The sequence below is a fragment of the Mobula hypostoma genome, chromosome 1 (genome assembly GCF_963921235.1).
Source record: "Mobula hypostoma chromosome 1, sMobHyp1.1, whole genome shotgun sequence".
NCBI classification, from domain to species: Eukaryota; Metazoa; Chordata; class Chondrichthyes; order Myliobatiformes; family Myliobatidae; genus Mobula; species Mobula hypostoma.
In genome coordinates, this window is record NC_086097.1 from 137,341,578 (window position 1) to 137,363,858 (window position 22,281).

Genomic DNA, 22,281 nt, shown 5'->3' on the forward strand with positions numbered 1-22,281 from the left:
GAGAGTGACTCTCAGCCCATCGTAGATCCTCGCCCTGGTCATTGAGATCTTGAGAACCAGATCCGCCAGGCCCTACACCATGAACCTGCTCTGGCCAATGCACCTGACAACTGCACGTACGTGCTGGCGACTGTGCACTCTTAGGCCTTTCAGTGGGCTCACTCCTCACTCACCAGCCATCCAGGCGTACAATGGATTCTGGATTTTTTGCAACGTCTGTTCCGGTCGCCCATCATGATCGCAAATGTACGTCAGTCCGTCTCTGCCTGTCCTCAATGTGCCCAGGCTAACTTCACCAACCAACAGCCCTCTGAGTTCTTGTGGCCCAACCCCCAGTGCCTGTGGTCCCACACCACCATGAATTTCATCATTGGTTTGCCACCTTCCGATGGGGCCACAGCAATCATGAGTGGTGGACTGGTTCTCCAAGGCAGCCCGCATCACTGCCCTCTCCAAAGTTCTGTCAGCCGCTGAGGCAGCGAACGCGGTTCACCCACGTGTGTTTGCCTCCACGATTTCTCCTGACTTTGTGTCAGACCAGGGCCCACAATTCTTCTCCCAAGGCTTCTGCTCTCTCCTTTGCACCTCTGAGTTTGTCCTCTGGCAATCATCCGCAGACCAGCAATCTGTCAGAAAGAGCCAATTAGCCGGTAAAAGAAGTTTCTGTGATGCATTGCTGCCTCTAACCCTTCCGGCTGTAAGAAATATCTGCTCTGGCTGAGCTGTCCCACAATTTACACACCAGCTTTGCCATGGGTTTGTCATCCTTTGAAATGCTTGATGGTTCCTTGCAGAGAAGCTGATGGTGGAGCTCCTGTCTGGTTTGCTGCTGTCGGAATACTTGGAAGAGGGCATGGAGGGCCACCCTGGCTGCTGACTGCGCTTCCTGCCACCAGGCCAACCACCAGCAGTGTCAGCCAGACGATTCTGGCCTGTGGATAGTGTCTGGCTGTCTGCCCAAGATCTGTCCCTGCACATTGACTCCTGCAAGATCCACCCCGGTTCACTAGTTCCTTTACGATAACCCATCACATCAATCCAGTCACTTACTGTCTCCAGCTGCCACTGTCCCTGAGGATCACACCTACCTTCCATGTGCCCTACCTCAAGCCCATGGTCCACTTAACCCACTTGAGCCTGCACCTTCATGGTGGAAGACAGTCCAGTGGTACACAGTTCACTAATTGATAGAGTCATGTCACTGTGGATGGGGTGTGCGTTACCTGGTCAACTGGGAAGAGTATGGCCCGGAGGAGAGGCTTTGGTTGCTGTCCAGTATCACCTTGGACATCGCTCATCGAGGAGTTCCAGCACACCCATCTCGATCATCCTGGGCCGCCAGGTGCTGGCTGTAGGAGGGCGGAGTGAGGGGGTCCAGTCAGGCCTGCGTAGGCAGGTACCTCCCAGCTTCCAACCTGCTAACAGGTATCATAATGTCCCAAGTGAGGCCTAACCAGGCTTTTAGAGAGCTGCAAGATTACCTCACAGCTCCTTAATTCAATACCCAAACCAATAAAGGACAATACCCATACACCTTCTTAACAACTGTCAATGTTCACAGCAATTTGAAGGGATCTATGGACATGGAGACCAGGATCCCTCTGTTCCTCCGTACTGCTGGAAATCCTGCCATTATCCCTGTATTCTCCCTTCAAAAGTGAATCTCTTCATGTTTCTGGGTTGAACTCCATCTGCCACTTCTTAGCCCAGCTCTGCATATTTTCAATGCCGTTATAACCTACCACAACCTTCTACACTACCCACAACTCTACCAGCCTTTGTGTAATCTGCTAATTTACAATCCCACCCTTCCAATTCCTCATCCAAGTTATTTATAAAAAATCTCAAGAGCAGGGGTCCCAGAACAGCACCTCACAGAATACCACTGGTGACTGACCACCAGGCAAAAAAATGTTCCATTTACAACCACCCTCTGCCCTCTGTGGGTAAGCCAAATCAGAATCCACACAGCCAAGTTTTCCTGGATCCCAGGCATCCTGACTTTCTGAATCAGCCTACCATGGGGAACCTTATCAAAAGCCATATAAAATTCCTATAGACCATATCCACTGCTCTACCTTCATCAATGTGCTCTGTCACACCCTCAAAGAATCCTATGCTCATAAGGCCTGACCTACTCCTCACATGGCTGACCAACCCTAATCAGAGTCTGCTTCTCCCAATGCTCCTAAATCCTGTCTCAAAGAATTTTTGTCAATAACTTGCCCACCACTAAAGACTCACTGGGTTATATATTCCCAGGGTTATCCCTACTCCCTTTCTTGAACAAAGAAATAGCATCTGCACTCATGTACACAGAAGCATGGGCATAAACATTTTATTAGTCGCTTTTGTAACTAATTCATACACATCTTCCACTCCTTAGAAATACACCCCAAGATCCTCAGATTCTTGACACAGAGAGACTGCAAAGAAGATATTTTCTGAATTTAAAGACGTCAATTATTTTCCGCTCTGGAGAAAATACAAGACTGCAATGCTGGAATCTGGAGCAAAATAAAACTGCTAGAGGAACTCAGGTCAGGCAGCATCTTTAGGAGGAAATGGACAGTTGTCAAGAACCTTCATCTAGACATTGTTATATTTGGCATCTGTAAAACTAGAAGATATCAATGAGAAAAGGGCTAATATGCAAACTGACTATCTGTTTGTCGATAACATACACACTAATGTAGTATCTGCCCAGAAGCTAGCTTTTATATAAAAACTGTTAGTCAAGTAGATTGTCCACATAGGACATTTTCAGCATAAAATATATAGTATTACCATTGGGATGAAATATGTGTGTTATATTGGCTTATGATCTACCTTTCAATTGATATAACAGAAGGAAGAACTTTCTCAGGAACGGACCGATGTGCCAATATTGCATAGTGAAGTTGCAGTCCCCAGGTTTCTGCAGTCTCTTGCACTTTCTGTGACCTGACAGGGTGAGCCTTTTGAAATCCAGACATTCTTTAAATATCATACAACCCATACAACTGAAAAGTGATTCATTTATTCTATTGTTGTAATAGCAGCCCAGATTTGGGGCTCAGTGCCCTTAGAATTTCTGCAGCATCTTATGGTAGTAATAACCTTTGGGTAACTTCACAACTGTGTTTGAACATTGAGTTTATTCACAATTTCTGGGGTCTGCAGAAGTTAAAGATCAAGTTCTAAGATGCTGCTGCAAATCTAACAAATTGTGATTATTAGAACATCATTTGGACTTTTTAAACTGTTACAAACTATTGGAAATGCAGATGGGGTGGGGTGGGGATTGCTTGATAAATGAAAATCTTCTAACAAATGGGCCACTTCATGTCCAATTGCCTACAGGACTGAAGAGCACCAGTACAGGTGACCTTTGGTGGAAGAGGCTGGAGGCAGTTGCCATGAGCTGCTACCTCCAGAATTTGTCCAAGACAAAAATTAGACATTTTTTTTAAATCAAAGAATTGCTGATGGTGAAAATCTGAACTAAACACAGAACGTGCAGGAAATACTCAGCAAGGCAGGCAGCTTCTGTTGTGAAAGAAAGAGGACCAACATCTCAGGCCCTAACATTTTATTAAAGATGGGAAAAGGCAGAAATCAAACATATCTTAAGTTTCAGAGCAGAAGGGGAGGAAGAGGTGAAGACATAAACTAAATATGGAGAGGGGATGATGTAAAGGGCTTCTCATCCAGTCTCCAAGGGTGACCCTAAGTTTCACGTTGCCCATCACTTTATTTCTCCATAATGATCTCGTTGACATTGTTCCAATTATACTCACACAAGATCAAGGACCGACACCAGATCTTGCCATGTGACATAATACAACCTTTACAACTCAATGTTAAGTTCAACAATTTCAGTCATTTGAGTTTGCTTCAAATCTGGCCATTTATGACTAATGCAACATTAATTCTTTCTTTCTCCAGCTGACCGGCTGAGTATTTTCAATATGCTGTTTTTTATTTGTTTTTCTTCATCTGCAGTGTTTTTCTTCAGTTGAATTTCATTTGCAACACTTCCCCTCCATCTTTTCTCCATTTTCATTCATCTTCCTCTGTGACAGGGGGTCTCAACCTTTTTCATGCAACGGACCAATACCATTAAGCAAGGAGTCCTTGGTGCCGGGTTGGGTATCGCTACTCTATGACTACATCACCACCAACTTATCTCCACTGACAACTTGTTAGACTCCACCCTATCAGACATTCCTTTCCTTCCCTTCATCCCTTCTCCACAACCTGGGGGATCTCACTGAAACCCTTCAAATGTTGAAAGGCCTAGACGGAGTAGATGCAGAAAGGCTGTTTCCCATAGTGGGAGAGTCTACGACAAGAGGGCACAGCCTCAGAATAGAGGGGCATCCATTCAAAACAGAGATGCGGAGAAATTTCTTGAGCCAGAAGGTGGTGATTTTATTTGTTGCTACGTGCAGCTGTGGAGGCCAGGCCGTTGGGTATATTTAAAGCAGAGATTGATAGGTTCCTGATTGGACACGGCATCAAAGGTTATGGCGAGAAAGCTGGGAAACGGGGTTGAGGAGAAAAAAAAGGGATCAGCCATGATCGAATGGCGGAGCAGACTCGATGGGCCAAATGGCCTAATTCTGCTCCTATGTCTAATGGTCTTAACCTCAAATATCTACCTTCTAATTGTGTGGGGAAAATCGTATCAATGCGCAGAGGGTTTTCAGCATTCTCTGATGGTCTATTTTACACTCAGCATTAGAACAATTGGATTGACAGCCGGATTATGCATTATTTTCAAGACCAACCAGTCATACAAAGAATTAAAATACCAATTGAAGTTAAACCCCTTTAAAATTGTAAGCAATTCCTCCAACCTGTCCAAGCTTATCAAAATTCTTCAAAATTCAGCAATAATTACAGAAACAAGCCAAAGAAAAGATAAGCACAATTCCCATGGTAACAAACCAGCTGTAAACAGCAAGCAGGAAATTTTATTAGCTTCTCCTCTAAAACCATCAATAAATTTGAAGCAATCTCCCAATTCCAGTTACATGAAACTTAAATACTGTGTGAATTCCAATACAAAAAGAATATTCTGGAAGCCAGTTTGCTATTGTCTCAAATGTGTGGTGTATAGATAAAGCAGTTATGAATACGTTACACAGATCTTTTGGCCTCTTTTCTGAAAGAGTTCTCAAATCAACACAATCATCCCAATCTCTCTTTGTAATATTGACAATAGTTCATTTAATATTTATTTAGTGTTTATTTTAATTTTTAGTTGGAAGCTATTTTTGCTTCCACCACCATTTTAGGCAATGGATTTCAGGTTTTATCATATTAAAAATAATCTTCTGCCAATCAGCGTAAATCTGTTCATTGAATGGCTGCCACCTATTGGAAATTTCCCTCAACTTTGATGTTCCAAGAGGAACAACGCCAGCTTCTCTGGAATAGCAACAATCATTTCCTGGGGATACAAGACGTCTACATTTGTTATACCTTGCAATTTATTCAATATTTGAGTAAACACAATTTGAATATGTTGTCAATGTCTTTTATGGAGCAGTTCACAACCTTGATGTAAATTCACAGATGAATAAAAATGATTAAGAGAATCCAGGAGATGAAGTTTGAATGGGCTAACCCTATATTTAATTATCCGGTACAGAAATGTCACGCTAGATTTCTACCAGCACTAAGTATGAATGCATCATCACATGGCACTGGCATTCAACTCCAATTCTACTGAAACAAACAGATGTGCAAATGTACTTGGACACAATATTAAATAACTTGCCTCACCACAGGGAAGTTACACTTCTTTTGTGTAGTACTTAACATCCTGCCGATATAACAATATAATTTATCAATAAATAGACATTTCCAGAGCAAAAATGAATATAAAACATATACAGTACAACAAATATTACAGACATTTCATATTGTTCACAGTACAACCACCTTCCATTCTCTCACAATTCTTTCTATGCACTTTCACAAGAGGTTTGAAGTTTTAATTACACTTGGCTCTCAAACCTGGTACATTGAGTGTTTTATTTTAAGTTCATGAAAGAGTTTGGCCACCCCCTGTGCTACCCAGAGCAAGGGATACCTTATTAATCTTCTATACAGATGTTGCTTGATCTTTCTAAGCTTTGGGACATCGGACGTCATGAAAGGTGCAAGTGTTTTTGTTTATTGATCCATTGTAATTGATGTTATTCAGCCACCATTTACAATCGAGACTCAATGAACTTCATAAATTTTAGGCGTCATCATTGGGAGCCAGTCTTGGCTTGTATGGAATTGGAAGTTCCATTCTAGAAACCCGCACACATCTTTCAGATGGAATATTAACTATGGCCCCAAGATCTCTCTCAGGTTTATATAAAACGTCCCATAGCACTACTACAAAGAAGAACAATAAAGTTCTTGAGCAAGTTTCAGGGTCCTGGGCAACACGGATTCTTCACTTTGCACTAAAATGAACTGTTTTGCTTTTATCCCTAATTGTATTCTTTCTTGTAAACATAAATTAAACATAACTTATGTACAATTTTGTTTTACTGTGAATGCTGTTTATATGATGCAATGTTTTAACGGTTCCAATTAATATCAGAGAATGTATATGGTATACAACCTGAAATTCTTGCTCTGCACAGACATTCATGAAACAGAAGAAAACCCCCCAAAGAACGAATGACAGGAAAATGTTAGCAAGCCCCCCCCATGCACAAGCAGCAGCAAAAGCTTCAGCCCTCCCCCACCTGCCTCAGCAAAAGCTTCAGCCCCCCACCACCCTCAGTGAAAGCAGCAGCCCCCACATCAGCAATAGCAAAGCCCCTAAAGACACCATGATTTAGAGAATACGCTGCAGTGCTGCCGCAAGTAAGTTTTCGTTGCGCCTGTGCACACGTGTACTTTCTCAAATGACAGTCAACTCAACTTTGACGTTACTACAGTCAACATCACAGAACTGTTTGTGGAAAGTCACTGTCCTGCAATATAAAAGCCATACCTACTTCGGGACAAGGGAGCTACAATGTAAATGCAAGTCTTCCTTTATTAGCATAACTGTACAGAGCTATTCAGCAATAACCACTAGGGCACCTATATTTGGAAATGCCGTCTCCATCCACACACCAAGTTACCAGTGCATGTGCATTATCTTGCTGTTGACCTTGTGCAATAACTTGACACAACCTAATTTCCATGACATTGCTAATGTTAGTCTTGCACTATTGACACCTCAGGGTGGGTCACTAGGCAATGACAGGGCCAAATGCATTGAGACACTTCTAGATTACTGGGAACTCTGAGAAGTGGCACACTTGATGCTTCTCCATTAACTGCCAGGAGTGAGATTGGATAGTCTCCTGCATATATTACAAATGCAATGACCTAAAGAGTTCAGCACTGTCTACACAGAGAAGAGCTATCTGTGAGACTGATAGCTAATGAAACATGCAGCTCTTAAATCAATGGTACAATGGGTACAAACCATCCAAAGGAAACAGTGGGGAGACTCATCAACTGTACTCTGATTACACAGTCGAACAACACAAATTCTCTCTCTGAGAAGGGTGACAGGAGCAAAATCATGGGAACATCTTTACTCCAAGCTCCCATCCAAATCACTCAGTACACTGACTTAAGAACCTATATTTAGTGTCGATTTCCACTACCGGAGTGTGCATGGTATAGCCTGTGATGCACTATTAAAGTCTGCAATTAACAAAATATAGCGGCCAGTTGTACACAACAGGCTCCCACATGCAGCAATGTGATAATGATCAGACACTGATGTTGTTTTATAGATAAATATTTGAAATAGTGCTTTTGGGATATTTTATGACCACCTGAGAGGCAGACGAGACCTCAGTTGAATCAAAGGATCACATTTTTTTATGAGCACAGTTTCCACACATTGGAGCGTCTCCTTAGGGTATCAGCCTAAATGTTTGTTCTCAAGCCTGCAACATGGCAACTGAGCCACCAGGGTCTGCCTCAGAAGTGCAGGCCTTACCCAGCCAGTGCAGCATGCACTGCCACTTGCTCATCATCTTTAGGTGAAAGTCTTAAAATGAATTGCCTAACATCCTCATTGGCGCAGTACCTGAACCCTATGGGTTTTAGGGGTTAAATCACAGGGTGCATTATTATCTTCTCAGGGAAACCAGTAGACCCAGTATCTGGGGTGCAAACATCTTTATCCTTCATCACCTTTGTCCTGCAGTTTCTTTGAGGCTATTTTGAATAGCAGCTCTGCGATAATACAGACTGTGTTTCCAGCCATCAGCTGCCTCAAACATCTACTGAAGCTGCAACCAGCAGATGCTTCATATAAATAGGAGGGGTTGACATCAGCACACTGCAGTGCTGATTACAAGATTGCGGTCGACAGCTAGTCAGTGACATAGATGCAAGATAAATACGGTGTATGTCAGAACTAGAAGAGCTGTGTTAGTTAAAGCTTTTTTTCACATACTGTATAATTACATAAAATTTGTAGCATAGAAACAGGATCTCCAACTCAACAAGCCTTTGTTGGAGGTTATGCTCCACATAAGCATCCTCACAACCTCATTAATTTTTAACATGCTGCCAATGAACTGGCCACCTGTACTTTGAAAGGTTGCTTGCAACTCATAAATACTGAGCTCTCTTCAAAGATAAGCTTCAATTGAGCAATTATTTGCATCTGGTACGGTTTGTAATCCAAACTTCCCAAATATATAGTCCAGTGTTTGATTTCAAAGATACTGTGGTTGCATTTTTAATTTTGAATATTTTATTAAGAGAGTGTCGACAGCAAACTGTTTGCTCCTCCAGCAAAGGTGATCCCATAAATAAACTTCCCTGGTTGCTAATTTTTAACCTATCATATTTTAAAAATATTGTGCATTCCCCAACTTCAGACAATTCCAAAGTGATTTGCAATTAATTGATTTGACTATTGAAAGTTTTCATGGAATTTAATGAGTATGATACTGGGAGAGCAGCTACCCTTTTTACCCAACAATCCAATATTTGAATAGCAAATTATCTGTGGTGATTTTATACAGAATGTGCTTGAGGTTGTGGATTAGCCCAGGCAGTTCTTGACTCTATATAAAGACTGATCTGTTAAACTCAGTTCAGCTGTATAGATTACTATCCTCTGTGCAGTTACTGGATTGCAGAACCAACTCCTGAATAAGTCATTTACTTGGATTAGGATTCACTGAGGAGGCAAGGCTAGAATTGAAAAGTTGAGAGAGTTTATGAAAATGTAAAGAAGGAGAAGAAAAGCAAAAACTAAACAAAAGCTGCAAGACAGAACATCTGCCTTCAAGCACTATCATCTTCAATATTGGCCAACAACTTGAAACACACACAGTGAAACATACAAAACATTTTTTCCAAGAACAAATTCTGTAAACACAATTGTGTTCAAGGTACCAGTACTTCCCTTCAATGCCAATATACCACCTAATGGTAAAAGTTAGCATGTAATGGTGTTTCATTCTATAAATAATTTAAGAACAACTTTTAAAATAATGAAGACATTGGACCAGCTCCTGCCATCCAAGTAAGAGTGAACATTATAGACACACCACATACTATTGAACAGCAATTTCAAGCAAGCATTTGTAGAGGCAAACTTTAAAAAAAACTTTTGCATGTGCATAGGATCACAGGGCACTAAACTATGATAGGCAACATTCAAAATTTAAATACAACTCCCGGCAAGATCAATAGCAACATGGTGAAAGAGAGAATTCACTTTTAAAAAATTCTTATGTTTATAAGAGATGCATTTTATTCCAGATCATTGGACTTGCTGGTTTTAAACTGCTAATGACATGAGCCTAGCTGGGTTTCCTGTGATCCATGAACCTGATGACAGCCCTATTGTGCCAGCACCAGAAATACTCACAAGGCTAAAATTGATATAGTTAAGGTGGTGTGAATTTCATCTTGCATCAGGCTAACTCACAGATCTAATATTGAAAGCAGTCATTGAATTTAAGATGTCACCAACCCAGCTATAATTGAATCAAGTAGTGAATTAAGTGACTCTGGAAAAGCAAAATACATAGCGACCTCGAACACACTGGATAGAACGAAGACGGCAAGGTAATTCTCTCTTTCAATCACAGCTGTAGCAACACCGCTCTGAGTGACTGGAATTGACTTTACACATTCTGTTTACCACCTTGACAGGATGATTACGGGAAGCCCGCGCTTCTTTGCTCTCGAGATAATGGCGAGCTGTGTGCCTTCAAACACTGCAAGTACTTTATAGTGAAGATACTTCACAATGCTATCGCATTGAAAGTTTTAGAATTTAGACCCAGTAGTGATAAAGGAATTATGATATATTTCCAAGTTGACATGGTAGATGATTTGAAAGGGGGCCTGCACGCTATGGTGTTTTGATGTACTTCCTACCATTGCCCTTTCAATCATATAGGTCACTGATTCATGAGACACTGTCACAGTCCCCAAACACGTAGGATAGTACAGACTATAGCCACATTGTAGTGGTGGGCTAGGGAGCAAGGGTTCGTTACGGTCAGGCTGCTGCCTTGTTCATCTTGCCTTGCTGTGGATGGCGTCAAGGTTCTTGAGTGTTAACGGTGATGCAGACAAGTGAAACATTTTCAAACACAAACCTGACTTGTGTCTTATAGATCGCTGGGAAAATGTTGGAGAGCCAGGAGGCAAGTCACCAGCTTCAGGATATCCGTTCTCTGAACTACTCAGAGTGAGACGTTTACCTTCAAGTTTCTTTACAGGGAAGAAATAGGGCTGAACTGAATACGTCATAGCAAACGGAATCCGTGAAACTCACTTTATCACCAGGCTAGTCTTTGCAAATCAGAAATCTGTTTACATCCAAACATGATATTTTATTAAACCAAAAATAATTGACCTGTTGAAGACTATTCTGTTGGGAGTTCAGTTTATGATGCATTGTTGATATTTTCTGAAGGCTTTGCATTTTATACTTGAAGATTCTAAAGGCATAGGATCCGTGGCTTTTAAGTGATCTTTCGTCTCCCTTGCCAGAATCAGGAAGGATAACCTTTTTAAACTCTCCGCGCTGTCCTGTTACGTCACGCGCCTGCGCAGTCTCGTCCTTCTTGCACTCGAATAAGTTTTTTTTAAAAACTGCCTTCCTTCAGAATTCAGCTCCCACGCCGCTCTGCTTGTCCCAATCCAAAAGACCGTGTCAGGGATCTGGAGCTGCAGCTGATGACCTACTGCTTATTAGGGAAAGTGAAGAGATGATAGACGGGGGCTACAGGGGTCAGAAAACTGGGTGACTGTCAGGAGAGAGAAGGAGACTTCCCGGATAGTGGAGAGCACCCCTGTGGCTGTCCCCCTCAGTGACAAGTATCTTATTCTGGATGTTGTTGAGGGGGATGACCTGACAGGGGACGTCCACGGTGACTGGGTCTCTGGCACTGAGCTTGGCGCTGCTGTGCAGGAGGGAAGGAGGGAGAAGAGGAATGCGGTAGTCATAGGGGATTCCATAGTCAGGGGAACAGACAGGAGATTCTGCGAGCCTGATAGAGATACCCGCATGGTGTGTTGCCTCCCTGGTGCCAGGGTACAGGCTGTCTCGGATCAGGTCCAGAATATTCCGAAGGGAGAGGGCGAGCAGCCAGTTGTCTTGGTACATGCTGGTACCAATGACATAGATAGGATGAGGGAGGAGGTCCTGAAGAGAGATTTCCGGGAGTTAGGAAGGAAGCTGAGAAGCAGAACCTCCAGGGTAGTAATCTCAGGATTGCTACCTGTGCCACATGCTAGTGAGGGCAAGAATAGGTAGGATCAGGAAGATGAATGCATGGCTGAGAGACTGGTGCAGGGGGCAGGGCTTCAGATTCTTGGATCATTGGGATCTCTTCTGGGGGAAGTATGACCTGTTCAAAATGGACAGGTTACACCTGAACCCGAAGGGGACCAACATCCTGGTGGGAAGGTTTAATAGAGCTGTTAGGGAGGGTTTAAACCAATCTGGCAGGGGGATGGAAACCAGAATGATAGAGCGGAGGAAGGGGAAAACAGAAATAAATCTAAGATAGTGAGCAGTAAAGATGTCAGGAAAGACAGGCAGGTGATAGGGCAAATTTGTAGCCATTGGGATGATTTGCAGTGCAATCAAAGCAAAAAGTATCAAATACTGGTCTTAAGGTGTTATACTTAAATGCACGCAGCATAAGGAGTAATGTGGATGATCTTGTTGTACAGCTATAGATTGGCAGGTATGATATTGTGGCCATCACTGAGACCTGGCTAAAGGATGCATGTCTCTGGGAGCTGAACGTCCAAGGATACACGGTGTATCGACAGGATAGGAAGGTAGGCAGAGGGGGTGGCGTGGCTTTATTGGTAAGAAATGATATTAAATCATGAGAAAGAGGTGATATAGGATCGGAAGGTGCAGAATCTTTATGGGTTGAGCTAAGAAATCACAGGGGTAAAAGGACCCTGATGGCAGTTATTTATAGGCCTCCAAACAGCTGCAGGGATGTGGACTACAAATTACAACAGGAAATAGAAAAGGCTTGTCAGAAAGGCAGTGTTATGATAATTGTAGGGGAATTTAACATGCGAGTAGATTGGGAAAATCATGTCGGCACTGGATCTCAAGAGAGAGAATTTGTAGAATGTCTGCGAGATTGCTTTTTAGAACAGCTTGTTATCGAGCCCACTAGGGGATCGGCTGTACTGGATTGGGTATTGTGTAATGAACCGGAGGTGATTAGAGAGATAGAGGTGAAGGAACCCTTAGGAGGCAGTGATCATAACATGATTGAGTTCACTGTGAAATTTGAAAAAGAGAAGCCAAAATCCGATGTGGCTGAGAGACTGGTGCAGGGGGCAGGGCTTCAGATTCCTGGATCATTGGGATCTCTTCTGGGGGAAGTATGACCTGTTCAAAATGCACAGGTTACACAGGTATTTCAGTGGAGTAAAGGAAATTATAGTGGCATGAGAGAGGAACTGGCCAAAGTTGACTGGAAAGGGACACTGGCAGGAAAGACGGCACAGCAGCAGTGGCTGGAGTTTATGCGAGAAGTGAGGAAGGTGCAAGTCAGGTATATTCCAAAAAAGAAGAAATTTTCGAATGGAAAAAGGATGCAACTGTGGTTGACAAGAGAAGTCAAAGCCAAAGTTAAAGCAAAGGAGAGGGCATACAAGAAAGCAAAAATTAGTGGGAAGACAGAGGATTGGGAAGTTTTTAAAACCTTACAAAAGGAAACTAAGAAGGTCATTAAGAGGGAAAGGATTAACTATGAAAGGAAGCTAGCAAATAATATCAAAGAGGATACTAAAAGCTTTTTCAGTTATATAAAGAGTAAAAGACAGGTGAGAGTAGATATAGGACCGATAGAAAACGATGCTGGAGAAATTGTAATGGGAGATAAGGAGATGGCGGAGGAACTGAACGAGTATTTTGCATCAGTCTTCACTGAGGAAGACATCAGCAGTATACCGGACACTCAAGGGTGGCAGGAAAGAGAAGTGTGCGCAGTCACAATTACGACAGAGAAAGTACTCAGGAAGCTGAATAGTTTAAAGGTAGATAAATCTCCCGGACCAGATGGAATGCACCCTCATGTTCTGAAGGAAGTAGCTGTGGAGATTGCGGAGGCATTAGCGATGATCTTTCAAAAGTCAATAGATTCTGGCATGGTTCCGGAAGACTGGAAGATTGCAAATGTCACTCTGCTACTTAAGAAGGGGGCAAGGAAGCAAAAAGGAAATTACAGACCTGTTAGCTTGACATCGGTGGTTGGGAAGTTGTTGGAGTCGATTGTCAAGGATGAGGTTACAGAGTACCTGGAGGCATATGACAAGATAGGCAGAACTCAGCATGGTTTCCTTAAAAGAAAATCCTGCCTGACAAACCTATTACAATTTTTTGAAGAAATTACCAGTAGGCTAGACAAAGGAGATGCAGTGGATGTTGTATATTTGGATTTTCAGAAGGCCTTTGACAAGGTGCCACACATGAGGCTGCTTAACAAGATAAGAGCCTATGGAATCACAGGAAAGTTACATACATGGATAGGGTGTTGGCTGATTGGCAGGAAGCAGAGAGTGGGAATAAAGGGATCCTATTCTGGTTGGCTGCTGGTTACCAGTGGTGATTCACAGGGTTCCATTTTGGGGCCACTTCTTTTTACATTGTACATCAACGATTTGGATTATGGAATAGATGGCTTTGTGGCTAAGTTTGCTGATGATACAAAGATAGGTGGAGGGGCTGGTAGTGCTGAGGAAACAGAGAGTCTGCAGAGAGACTTGGATAGATTGGAAGAATGGGCAAAGAAGTGGCAAATGAAATACAATGTTGGAAAGTGTATGGTTATGCACTTTAGCAGAAGAAATAAATGGGCAGACTATTATTTAAATGGGGAGGGAATTCAAAGTTCTGAGATGCAACGGGACTTGGGAGTCCTCATACAGGATACCCTTAAGGTTAACCTCCAGGTTGAGTCAGTGGTGAAGAAGGCGAATGCAATGTTGGCATTCATTTCTAGAGGAATAGAGTATAGGAGCAGGGATGTGATGTTAAGGCGCTGGTGAGACCTCACTAGGAGTACTGTGGGCAGTTTTGATCTCCTTATTTAAGAAAGGATGTGCTGACATTGGAGAAGGTACAGAGAAGATTCACTAGATGTGAAGAATTTTTTTTGCCAGAAGTTGGTGAATCTACGGAATTTGTTGCCACGGGCGGCAGTGGAGGCCAAGTCATTGGATGTATTTAAGGCAGAGATTGATAGGTACCTGAGTAGCCAGGGCATCAAAAGTTATGGTGAGAAGGCGGGGGAGTGGGACTAAATGGGAGAATGGGTCAGCTTATGATAAAATGGCGGCGCAGACTCAATGGGCCGAATGGCCGACTTCTGCTCCTTTGTCTTATGGTCTTACGGTCTCTGCTTAGTGATATCTAATGCAGGGACTTCCAACTGGGGAAATAAATTTATCCAATCTAGATTAAATCTAATAACCATATAACCATATAAACCATATAATCCATTTCAATTGCCATAATTATGTGGGCACATCTGGAGTACTGCTGAGATTACTACCTGAACTTAAAATGCTGAAAATCTCAATGAGTCAAGCAGCATCTGTGGAGGCAAAAGATGCAAGTCGACGTTAAGGAGTTGCATCAGGACCATTTTGAAGAAGGTTTCCTCCTCTCTACAATGGGATATCCACAAGTCTCTCTTCCTCTGTGGTCTCTGCTCTTCTCTGCTCCAGGACAACATCTTCATCTTTATACTACTTGAATTTACTGTGTGCAGCTGCAAGTACTTATCCAAAAAGTGAGGAATTTCAAAGGTTAGAAGAACTTAGCTTGAAAGCAGATATATTTTGCTTTACAGTCATAAGCAGGATTTTAGAATCAGAAGAAGCAGAAAGCTGAAGCAAACAGACATCCTTTTTTCCACAGAGTCTCTTCAACATATAGAATGAAAAATCTGCGAAGATTAGGAATAGGAAGCACAAAGATGATGCATTCTTGGCATTTAAGGTAGATTGGGAGACTGTAGTCATACATATAGGACTTTCTAATCGGGGGGGAATTAGTTATTATAGTAAGAATTGCTGCTTGATTGAAACAAATTTTACAAAAGCACAAAATACCTCTATGAACAAGTTCACCTGAGCTAATCTACACACTGGCACATACACTTTTCTGCCATTGTGGCTTGACTCACACAATAATATGCAATTCTCTCAACAGCAGCACCTCACAGTATTGTTTGATGAATCTTTAACTGTTCTTTTCCACTTTAGTTGGTTGACATATAATACTACTGTCATTCATCCCACAAAGTTAACTGGTGCTGCTTCTAAACTGCAGCAGAGGCTGTGTTAGGCCACTGGACTGCACAACACAATATCCCATGGTACCATTCATGTCCACAGTTGATGCATTAACACTGAGCTTCTGATTTGGTATGCCTTTAGTCATTTTAAACCACTGCATTAAAATCCAGTCCATACACTTAATACAGATCTTCATTCTGATCCATTACAACCAGAGTAAATCTTATTTCAACCAGATTAGATGCCTTTTAACTGTGTTTCACTGCATCAGATCAACACTGTGCACAAAGCCCCAAAAGAACTCATTCTTTAAGCTCAGTCCTCTTATTCGTTACACACTTTGTCAACTACAGGGCAACAGAATATTGAATAACACACTTTTGGGCCACACGACGTAGAGAAGTACAGGATGTTTCTTCCTTTCCCACAAGACAATCTTGCTTTATGTGTTACAAGTCAGTGCCTCTGCAAATGGGCCAAGAAGGTTTTTATTAAAGATGCACCTTATCCAAATCAGGTACGTTGTAAATGGTTTAATGTTTTCTATAAACGTGTAGTTCTGGTGAGGCAAGATGTAGGGCATATATGTGTTCTCACCTTGTTCCTGTATCCAAACCTCATATGTCACCTCTTTTACCTTCAGGTACTTCAGATTCCAAGGTACTTGCCAGGAAACAGACAACTTTGCTTCACTGGCACTCTGGACAGAGGCTTGACATATGGAATCTCGCACTTTCCCAGGATATATTATACTTCTTGCTTTAACCTTCCCGAGAGGAGGTTTTGATTTCACTGACTGGTGAATTGCAGTCATCACAGATGTGATATCTATATGGGTGTCTTGATAAATACGGAATAGCCATTCAGGATTTCGGCAGCACAGGTGGCGAGGGACTTCTTTGCTCTTTACAATGCGCTCTTGTTCAACTCTATCAAGGTGAGCAATTCCACCTTGTTCCCAGGGTCTGTCAGGATGGGTAACAGTATTCTCTTCCTTTGTGTTCTGCCAAGCAACATACTGTAGGTCCATGTTCAGGAGAGATGCCAGGGTTTTATAGGGCGTGTAATGCTCTGGGTTCACGGCATAAGGAAAAAGTTCAACAACCACAGCACCCCTAGGCAGAAACATTGCCATCACTAGTTGGGATCCATGCATGCTGACCAACATGGAGGCACCACTAATCAGTCTGACGAGGTCCCCGAAGGAATACGCGTCCAGAGACACCGCAATAGTCTTCATCTGAAACTCCTGTGCTAGTGCTAGGATCAACTCTGCTTCATTCAAGATCAACCTGTTAACTGTGCGACTGAACAGTACAATGTACTCTTCACCACTGGAGCTTGTAGTAATGTTTAACTTTTCCACAATGAAGTGTGTGAATTGCCTGATTTCATTTCCAGATACCAATATATTTGCTTTTGGTCCCTGAGGCTGGATGAAGCCGTACTGGTACCAAGTTGTCATTTTTGACAACCCAACATAAGATTTTGTAAAGCAAAGCAAACTCCCAAGACTCTTCAATTGTTCCCTCAGAAGAGGTTGTTTGTTACTAAATAATTTGTAGAGCTCAAAGTGCAACCCTTCATTCCACCCTTCCATAAAGACCAAGCGCGAATCTTCATTCAAGTCCTGAAACTGCAGCATTGTGTAGTAGATCGGGAGCAGATCATCATGGAAGATGTGCATGAGGTTATCCGGATTGAACCGATTCATAATCAGTGCAACGTCTGGCACAAAGACTGGCTTCTGCATGAATTTGAGAGCTGCAACAGGCAATTCCACAAAATTGAAGTACTGGGCAGTGTGATCTTCCACAGAGGACAGGTCTAGAAGAGCAGGCTGGAATCGCCGCGAGCCCAGGTTCGGCAGCAGTATAGAGGCGTTGCCGTGGAAGAAGACAAACTCTTCAGCCTCTGTAGAGTAGCAGAGGGACTCGATCCGACAGATCCGCTCAGTATGCATTCTCCCGGTGCAAACCATTCTGGTGCCATTTTCCATAAGAGCCTGCAGGGCTGCGTGGTAGTCAATCTTAACTTGGGACAGCTCTTGGGTTTGCTGGGATAGCAACAATTCTTCTTCCAGTGAAGTGACCTGCTCCCACAACTTGACATACTTCCACAGCACTGCCGCCAGGATGGACACAAGAAGAGCGTTGACAATAATTGCTATGCTCATTCTGCGGTTTGATTTAGACATGTAGAGCTAAGTGCATATCACAGCAAGCTGATGGCAAAGAGACCCCTCTCAAGGCAGCGTGAAGACCCTTGAAAAGACAACATTGTTAGATAGTTGCTTCCAATTAAAACACATTCAAAAATTGAATTAGATCCCTCAAAATCACAAGGAGACAAAGGGGGAGGCAGCAATGATAATTTACAGTCATGTACCGTTTTGACATAATAAACAACCAAGGGATTAGGATAAGAAAAGAACAATTTGTCACCAAACTACCAGGTCAAATCTTGGTAAGATACAAGGATGTCTACTGGAAGATGGAGCAAGGTGGAGAGGCAGAGTTGTCGGAAGAATTTCCCAGGGAAGTTGCAAAGGGATGGTCACTGATGGTGCAGAGATTGAAAGTAGGGAAGACCCAGAGCCTGGAATCGAAGAGGATATTTCCATGCTGCATCTCCTGAATACTCTAAGAATGGAGATGACAAAGGGATGTGGGAAGGGATAGGGTAGGGAAGGATGTGTTTATGAGCAAAACTGAAGACTGAAAATAGAATATGGGCCAGATCAGCAGCAGTGTAGGTCAGTGAGTAGAGAACTTCTGAAACTATGGAAATGGTGCAAATTAGAATTTGAATGACGCAAACACGAGGAAATCTGCAGATGCTGGAAATTCAAGTAACACACACAAAATGCTGGTGAACACAGCAGGCCAGGCAGCATACATAGGAAGAAGCACAGTCAACATTTCAGGCCGAGACTAGAAGGGTCTTGGCCTGAAACGTCGACTGTGCTTCTTCCTATGGATGCTGCCTGGCCTGCTGCGTTCCACCTGCATTTTGTGTGTGTCTCTAAGAGTTTGAATGAGATCATCTTTAGAACAAATGAGAGGTGGAGATCACTTCATCACCTACCTCTCCCCTCTCTGGAAGGCTGAACCACGTGTGAATAAATCATCCAGCTGATTCAGGAAGCACATCCATCACTATTGCCAATATCCTTGGGTACTTTCCCCAGTCCTCGGTGCGGTGTACCCTCTGCAATACAGAGGGGTTTGTTCCTAGAAAAAAGTCTGTTTGTAATTTTCCACAATGCAAATCGTTTCTCCCACTGAATCTCTCAACAATTGTGTCCTGGCTGGTGCATGGCCTATAGACAAGGCAACACACACAAAATGCTGGAGGAATTCAGTAGGTCAGGCAGCACCTATGGAAATGAATAAAGTCGACGTTTCGGGCCAAGACCCTTCATCAGGACTTGAAAGGAAGGGGGAAGACAACAGAATAAAAAGGTGGGGGGAGGGGAAGGAGGATAACAAGAAGGTGATAGGTGAAGCCAGGTGGGTAGGAAGGTGAAAGGGCCAGAGAAGAAGGAATCTGATAGGAGTGGAGAGAGGACCATGGAAGAGAAGGAGGAGGAGGGGATCCAGGGGGAGGTGATAGGCAAGTGAGAAGAGGTAAGGTGCCAGAGTGGGGAATAGAGAAGAGGGGAGGGGAAGGGGCACTTTTTTTTTTACCAGAAGGATTAATTGACGTTCATGTCATCAGGTTGGAGACTACCCAGATGGAATATAAGGTGTTGGTCCTCCCCCTCGAGGGTGGCCACATCGTAGCACAAGATGAGGCCATGGACCGACATGTCAGAACAGGAATGGGAATTGGAATTAAAATGTTTGGCCACCAGGAAGCTCTGCTTTTGGCAGATAGAGCGCAGATTCTTGACGAAGCAGTCCCCCAATTTACAAAGGGCCTCACCAATGTAGAGGAGGCTGCATCAGGAGCACTGGACACAATAGACGAATCCAGCAGATTTGCAAATGAAGTGTTGCCTTACCTGGAAGGACAGTTTGGGGCCCTGAATGGAGGTGAATGGGCAGGTGTAGCATTTTGGCCACTTGCAGGGATAGGTACAGGGAGGGAGATTAGTGGGGAGGGACGGATTGGCAAAGGAATCACAGAAGGAGCCATCCCTGCAGATGGTGAAGAGGAGAGAGGTAAAGATATGTTTGGTGGTAGGATCTCTTTGGAGATGGCAGAAGTTGCAGCGAATGATATGTTGGAAGTGGAGGCTCATGGGGTGGTAGGAAAGGACAAGAGGAACTCTGTCACTGTTAAGGCAGTGGGGAGATGGGGTGCGCGTGGATTTCAGGAAATAGAGAAGACGCAGACAGAGGAGGGAGGTGTCAGAAATGGACCAAGTGAATTTAAGGGCAGGGTGAAATTGATAAAATTCACAATCTCAGCATGGCTGCATGAAGCAGCATCACTGCCATCATCAATATATCAAAGGAAGAGTTGGGGAGTATAAATGGGGAAGGCTTGAAACAAGGACTGTTCTACATAGCCAACGAAAAGGCAGGTATAGCTGGGGCCCATGTGGGTGCCCACGGCTATCCCTCACGTCTGGAGAAAGTGGGAGGAGCAAAAGGAAAAATTGCTAAGGGTGAGGAGTTCTGCCAGATGGAGGAGGGTGGTAGTGGAGGGGAACTGGCTGGTCCTTTTATTCAGAAAGAAGTGGAGAACTAGAAGGCCTTCCTGATGGGGGATAGAAACGTAGAGGGACTGGACATCGATGGTGAAAATGAAGCCATCAGGGCCAGGGAATTGAAATTTAGGGAGGAGATCAGGAGCATGAGAAGTATCACGGATGAAGGTGGGAGGGGACTGAACCGAGGATAGAATGGAGTCGAGGTATGAGGACAAGGGTTCAGTGGGACAGGAACAGGCAGAGACAATAGGAATTCTGACTGTATCGTACATATGAGAGGTACAGTGAAAGGGTTGTTGTTTTTATTTACTAGAAATGGACATTACATTCATAAAATATTGCAGGAATTCAGCAATGTCAGGCAGCATCTGTGGAAGGATAAGCAGTCAATGTTTCAGGCTGCGACCCTTCATCAGGACTGGAAAGGAAGCGGGCAAAAGCCAGATTAAGGTGGTGGGCAAGGGGTAGTACAAGCTAGCAGGTGATAGGTGAGCATGAGGCGGGGGGGTGAAGATGGATGGATGGAGGAGGAGGAGGAATGAAGAAAGAAGTTGGAAGGTGATGGTGGAAGGGGCAAAGGGTTGAAGAAGCAATCTAATAGGAGAAGACAGTGGATCATGGAAGAACGGGAAGCAGGAGGGGAACCAGGGGAGTTGATGTGCGGGTGATGAGAAGAGTAGAGATGAGAGGGTAATCAGAATGAGGAGTGGTAAAACAGAGGAGGAGGGAATGGGGAGTCATTATCATCGTAGGATCCTGCCTTTTGCAGCTGACATAAGACCATTAGACATCAGAGCAGAATTAGACCATTTGGCCCATTGAGACTGCTCCATTTCTTCATGGCCAACCCATTTCTCTCTCAGCTCCATTCTCCTACCTTCTCTCCCTAACATTTCATGCCATGATTAATCAAGAATCTATCAACCTCCATCTTAAATACACCGTAATGACCTGGCCTCTACAGCCACCTGCGGCAATGAATTCCACAGATTCACCACCTTCTGTCTAAACAAATTTTTCCTCATCTCTGTTCTAAATGGATGTTCCTCTATTCTGAGGATGTGCCCTCTGGTCTGAGATCACCCACCCTCCCCTTCCCGCACTATAGGAAACATCCTCTCCATATCTACTCTATCTTGGCCTTTCAACATTCAATGGGTTTCTATGAGATTCCCCCTCATTCTTCTAAACTCAGTGAGTACAGGCCCAGAGCCATCAAATACTCCTCGTATGATAACCCTTTCATTTCCAAAATCATTCTTGCGACCCTCCTCTGAACCCTCCCCAACGTCAGCACATCTGGGGCCCAAAACTGCTCACAATACTCCAAGTGAGGCCTCTCCAGTGCCGTATAAAGCTTCACATCAGTCTTTAATCATATCTCACATCATATCTTTAAACTGATTCATTTATGCATCTCCACTGTTGCATGCTCTGTAAAGTAACGCAAGTGGATTATGAGCAGAGCCTACCAACTACTCTTACCCATTCTCTAACTTTTGTTGTTCTTAACCCAGAGGCCTGAGAATGCTTATTCATTGAAAACATTCGTAACTGAAATGGAAAGATTTTTGGCACCAAGAAATGTGGAAAATCAGTTACGTTCTTATTGAAATGCAGGGCCACATGTCACAATTCTACTTTCTTTTGTTTATACCATCCTGACTCATCCGACTTCCCGTTATTTGCAAAGGATTGTTTTTCACTAAAAACAATTCAACTACAGCACTGATTAATTTAAAGAGCAGCTTTAAAAGTCTTAGTGTATTCCTAGCTTCATAAATAGAAGATACTTATGTAACACTATT

General features: G+C 43.3%; 1 protein-coding gene across 17 annotated transcripts in view; it reads right to left on the bottom strand.

The window, feature by feature from the left end:
* Window positions 1–2,360: 2,360 nt before the first annotated feature.
* pomgnt2 (protein O-linked mannose N-acetylglucosaminyltransferase 2 (beta 1,4-)) overlaps window positions 2,361–22,281 on the bottom strand; it is a 42,453-nt gene continuing 22,532 nt past the window's right edge. For 15 of the 17 annotated variants that reach the window (XM_063056567.1, XM_063056527.1, XM_063056472.1 and 12 more), the window contains 2 exons: window positions 18,901–19,046; window positions 2,361–18,077 (listed from right to left, as the gene is read on the bottom strand). In XM_063056567.1, coding sequence (XP_062912637.1) covers window positions 16,256–18,010 — 1,755 coding nt within the window. In that variant the 5' untranslated portion in view covers window positions 18,011–18,077; window positions 18,901–19,046 and the 3' untranslated portion in view covers window positions 2,361–16,255. The remainder of the gene's footprint in view (window positions 18,078–18,900; window positions 19,047–22,281) is intronic. The other 2 variants (XR_010018991.1, XM_063056586.1) reach the window with 2 other exon arrangements.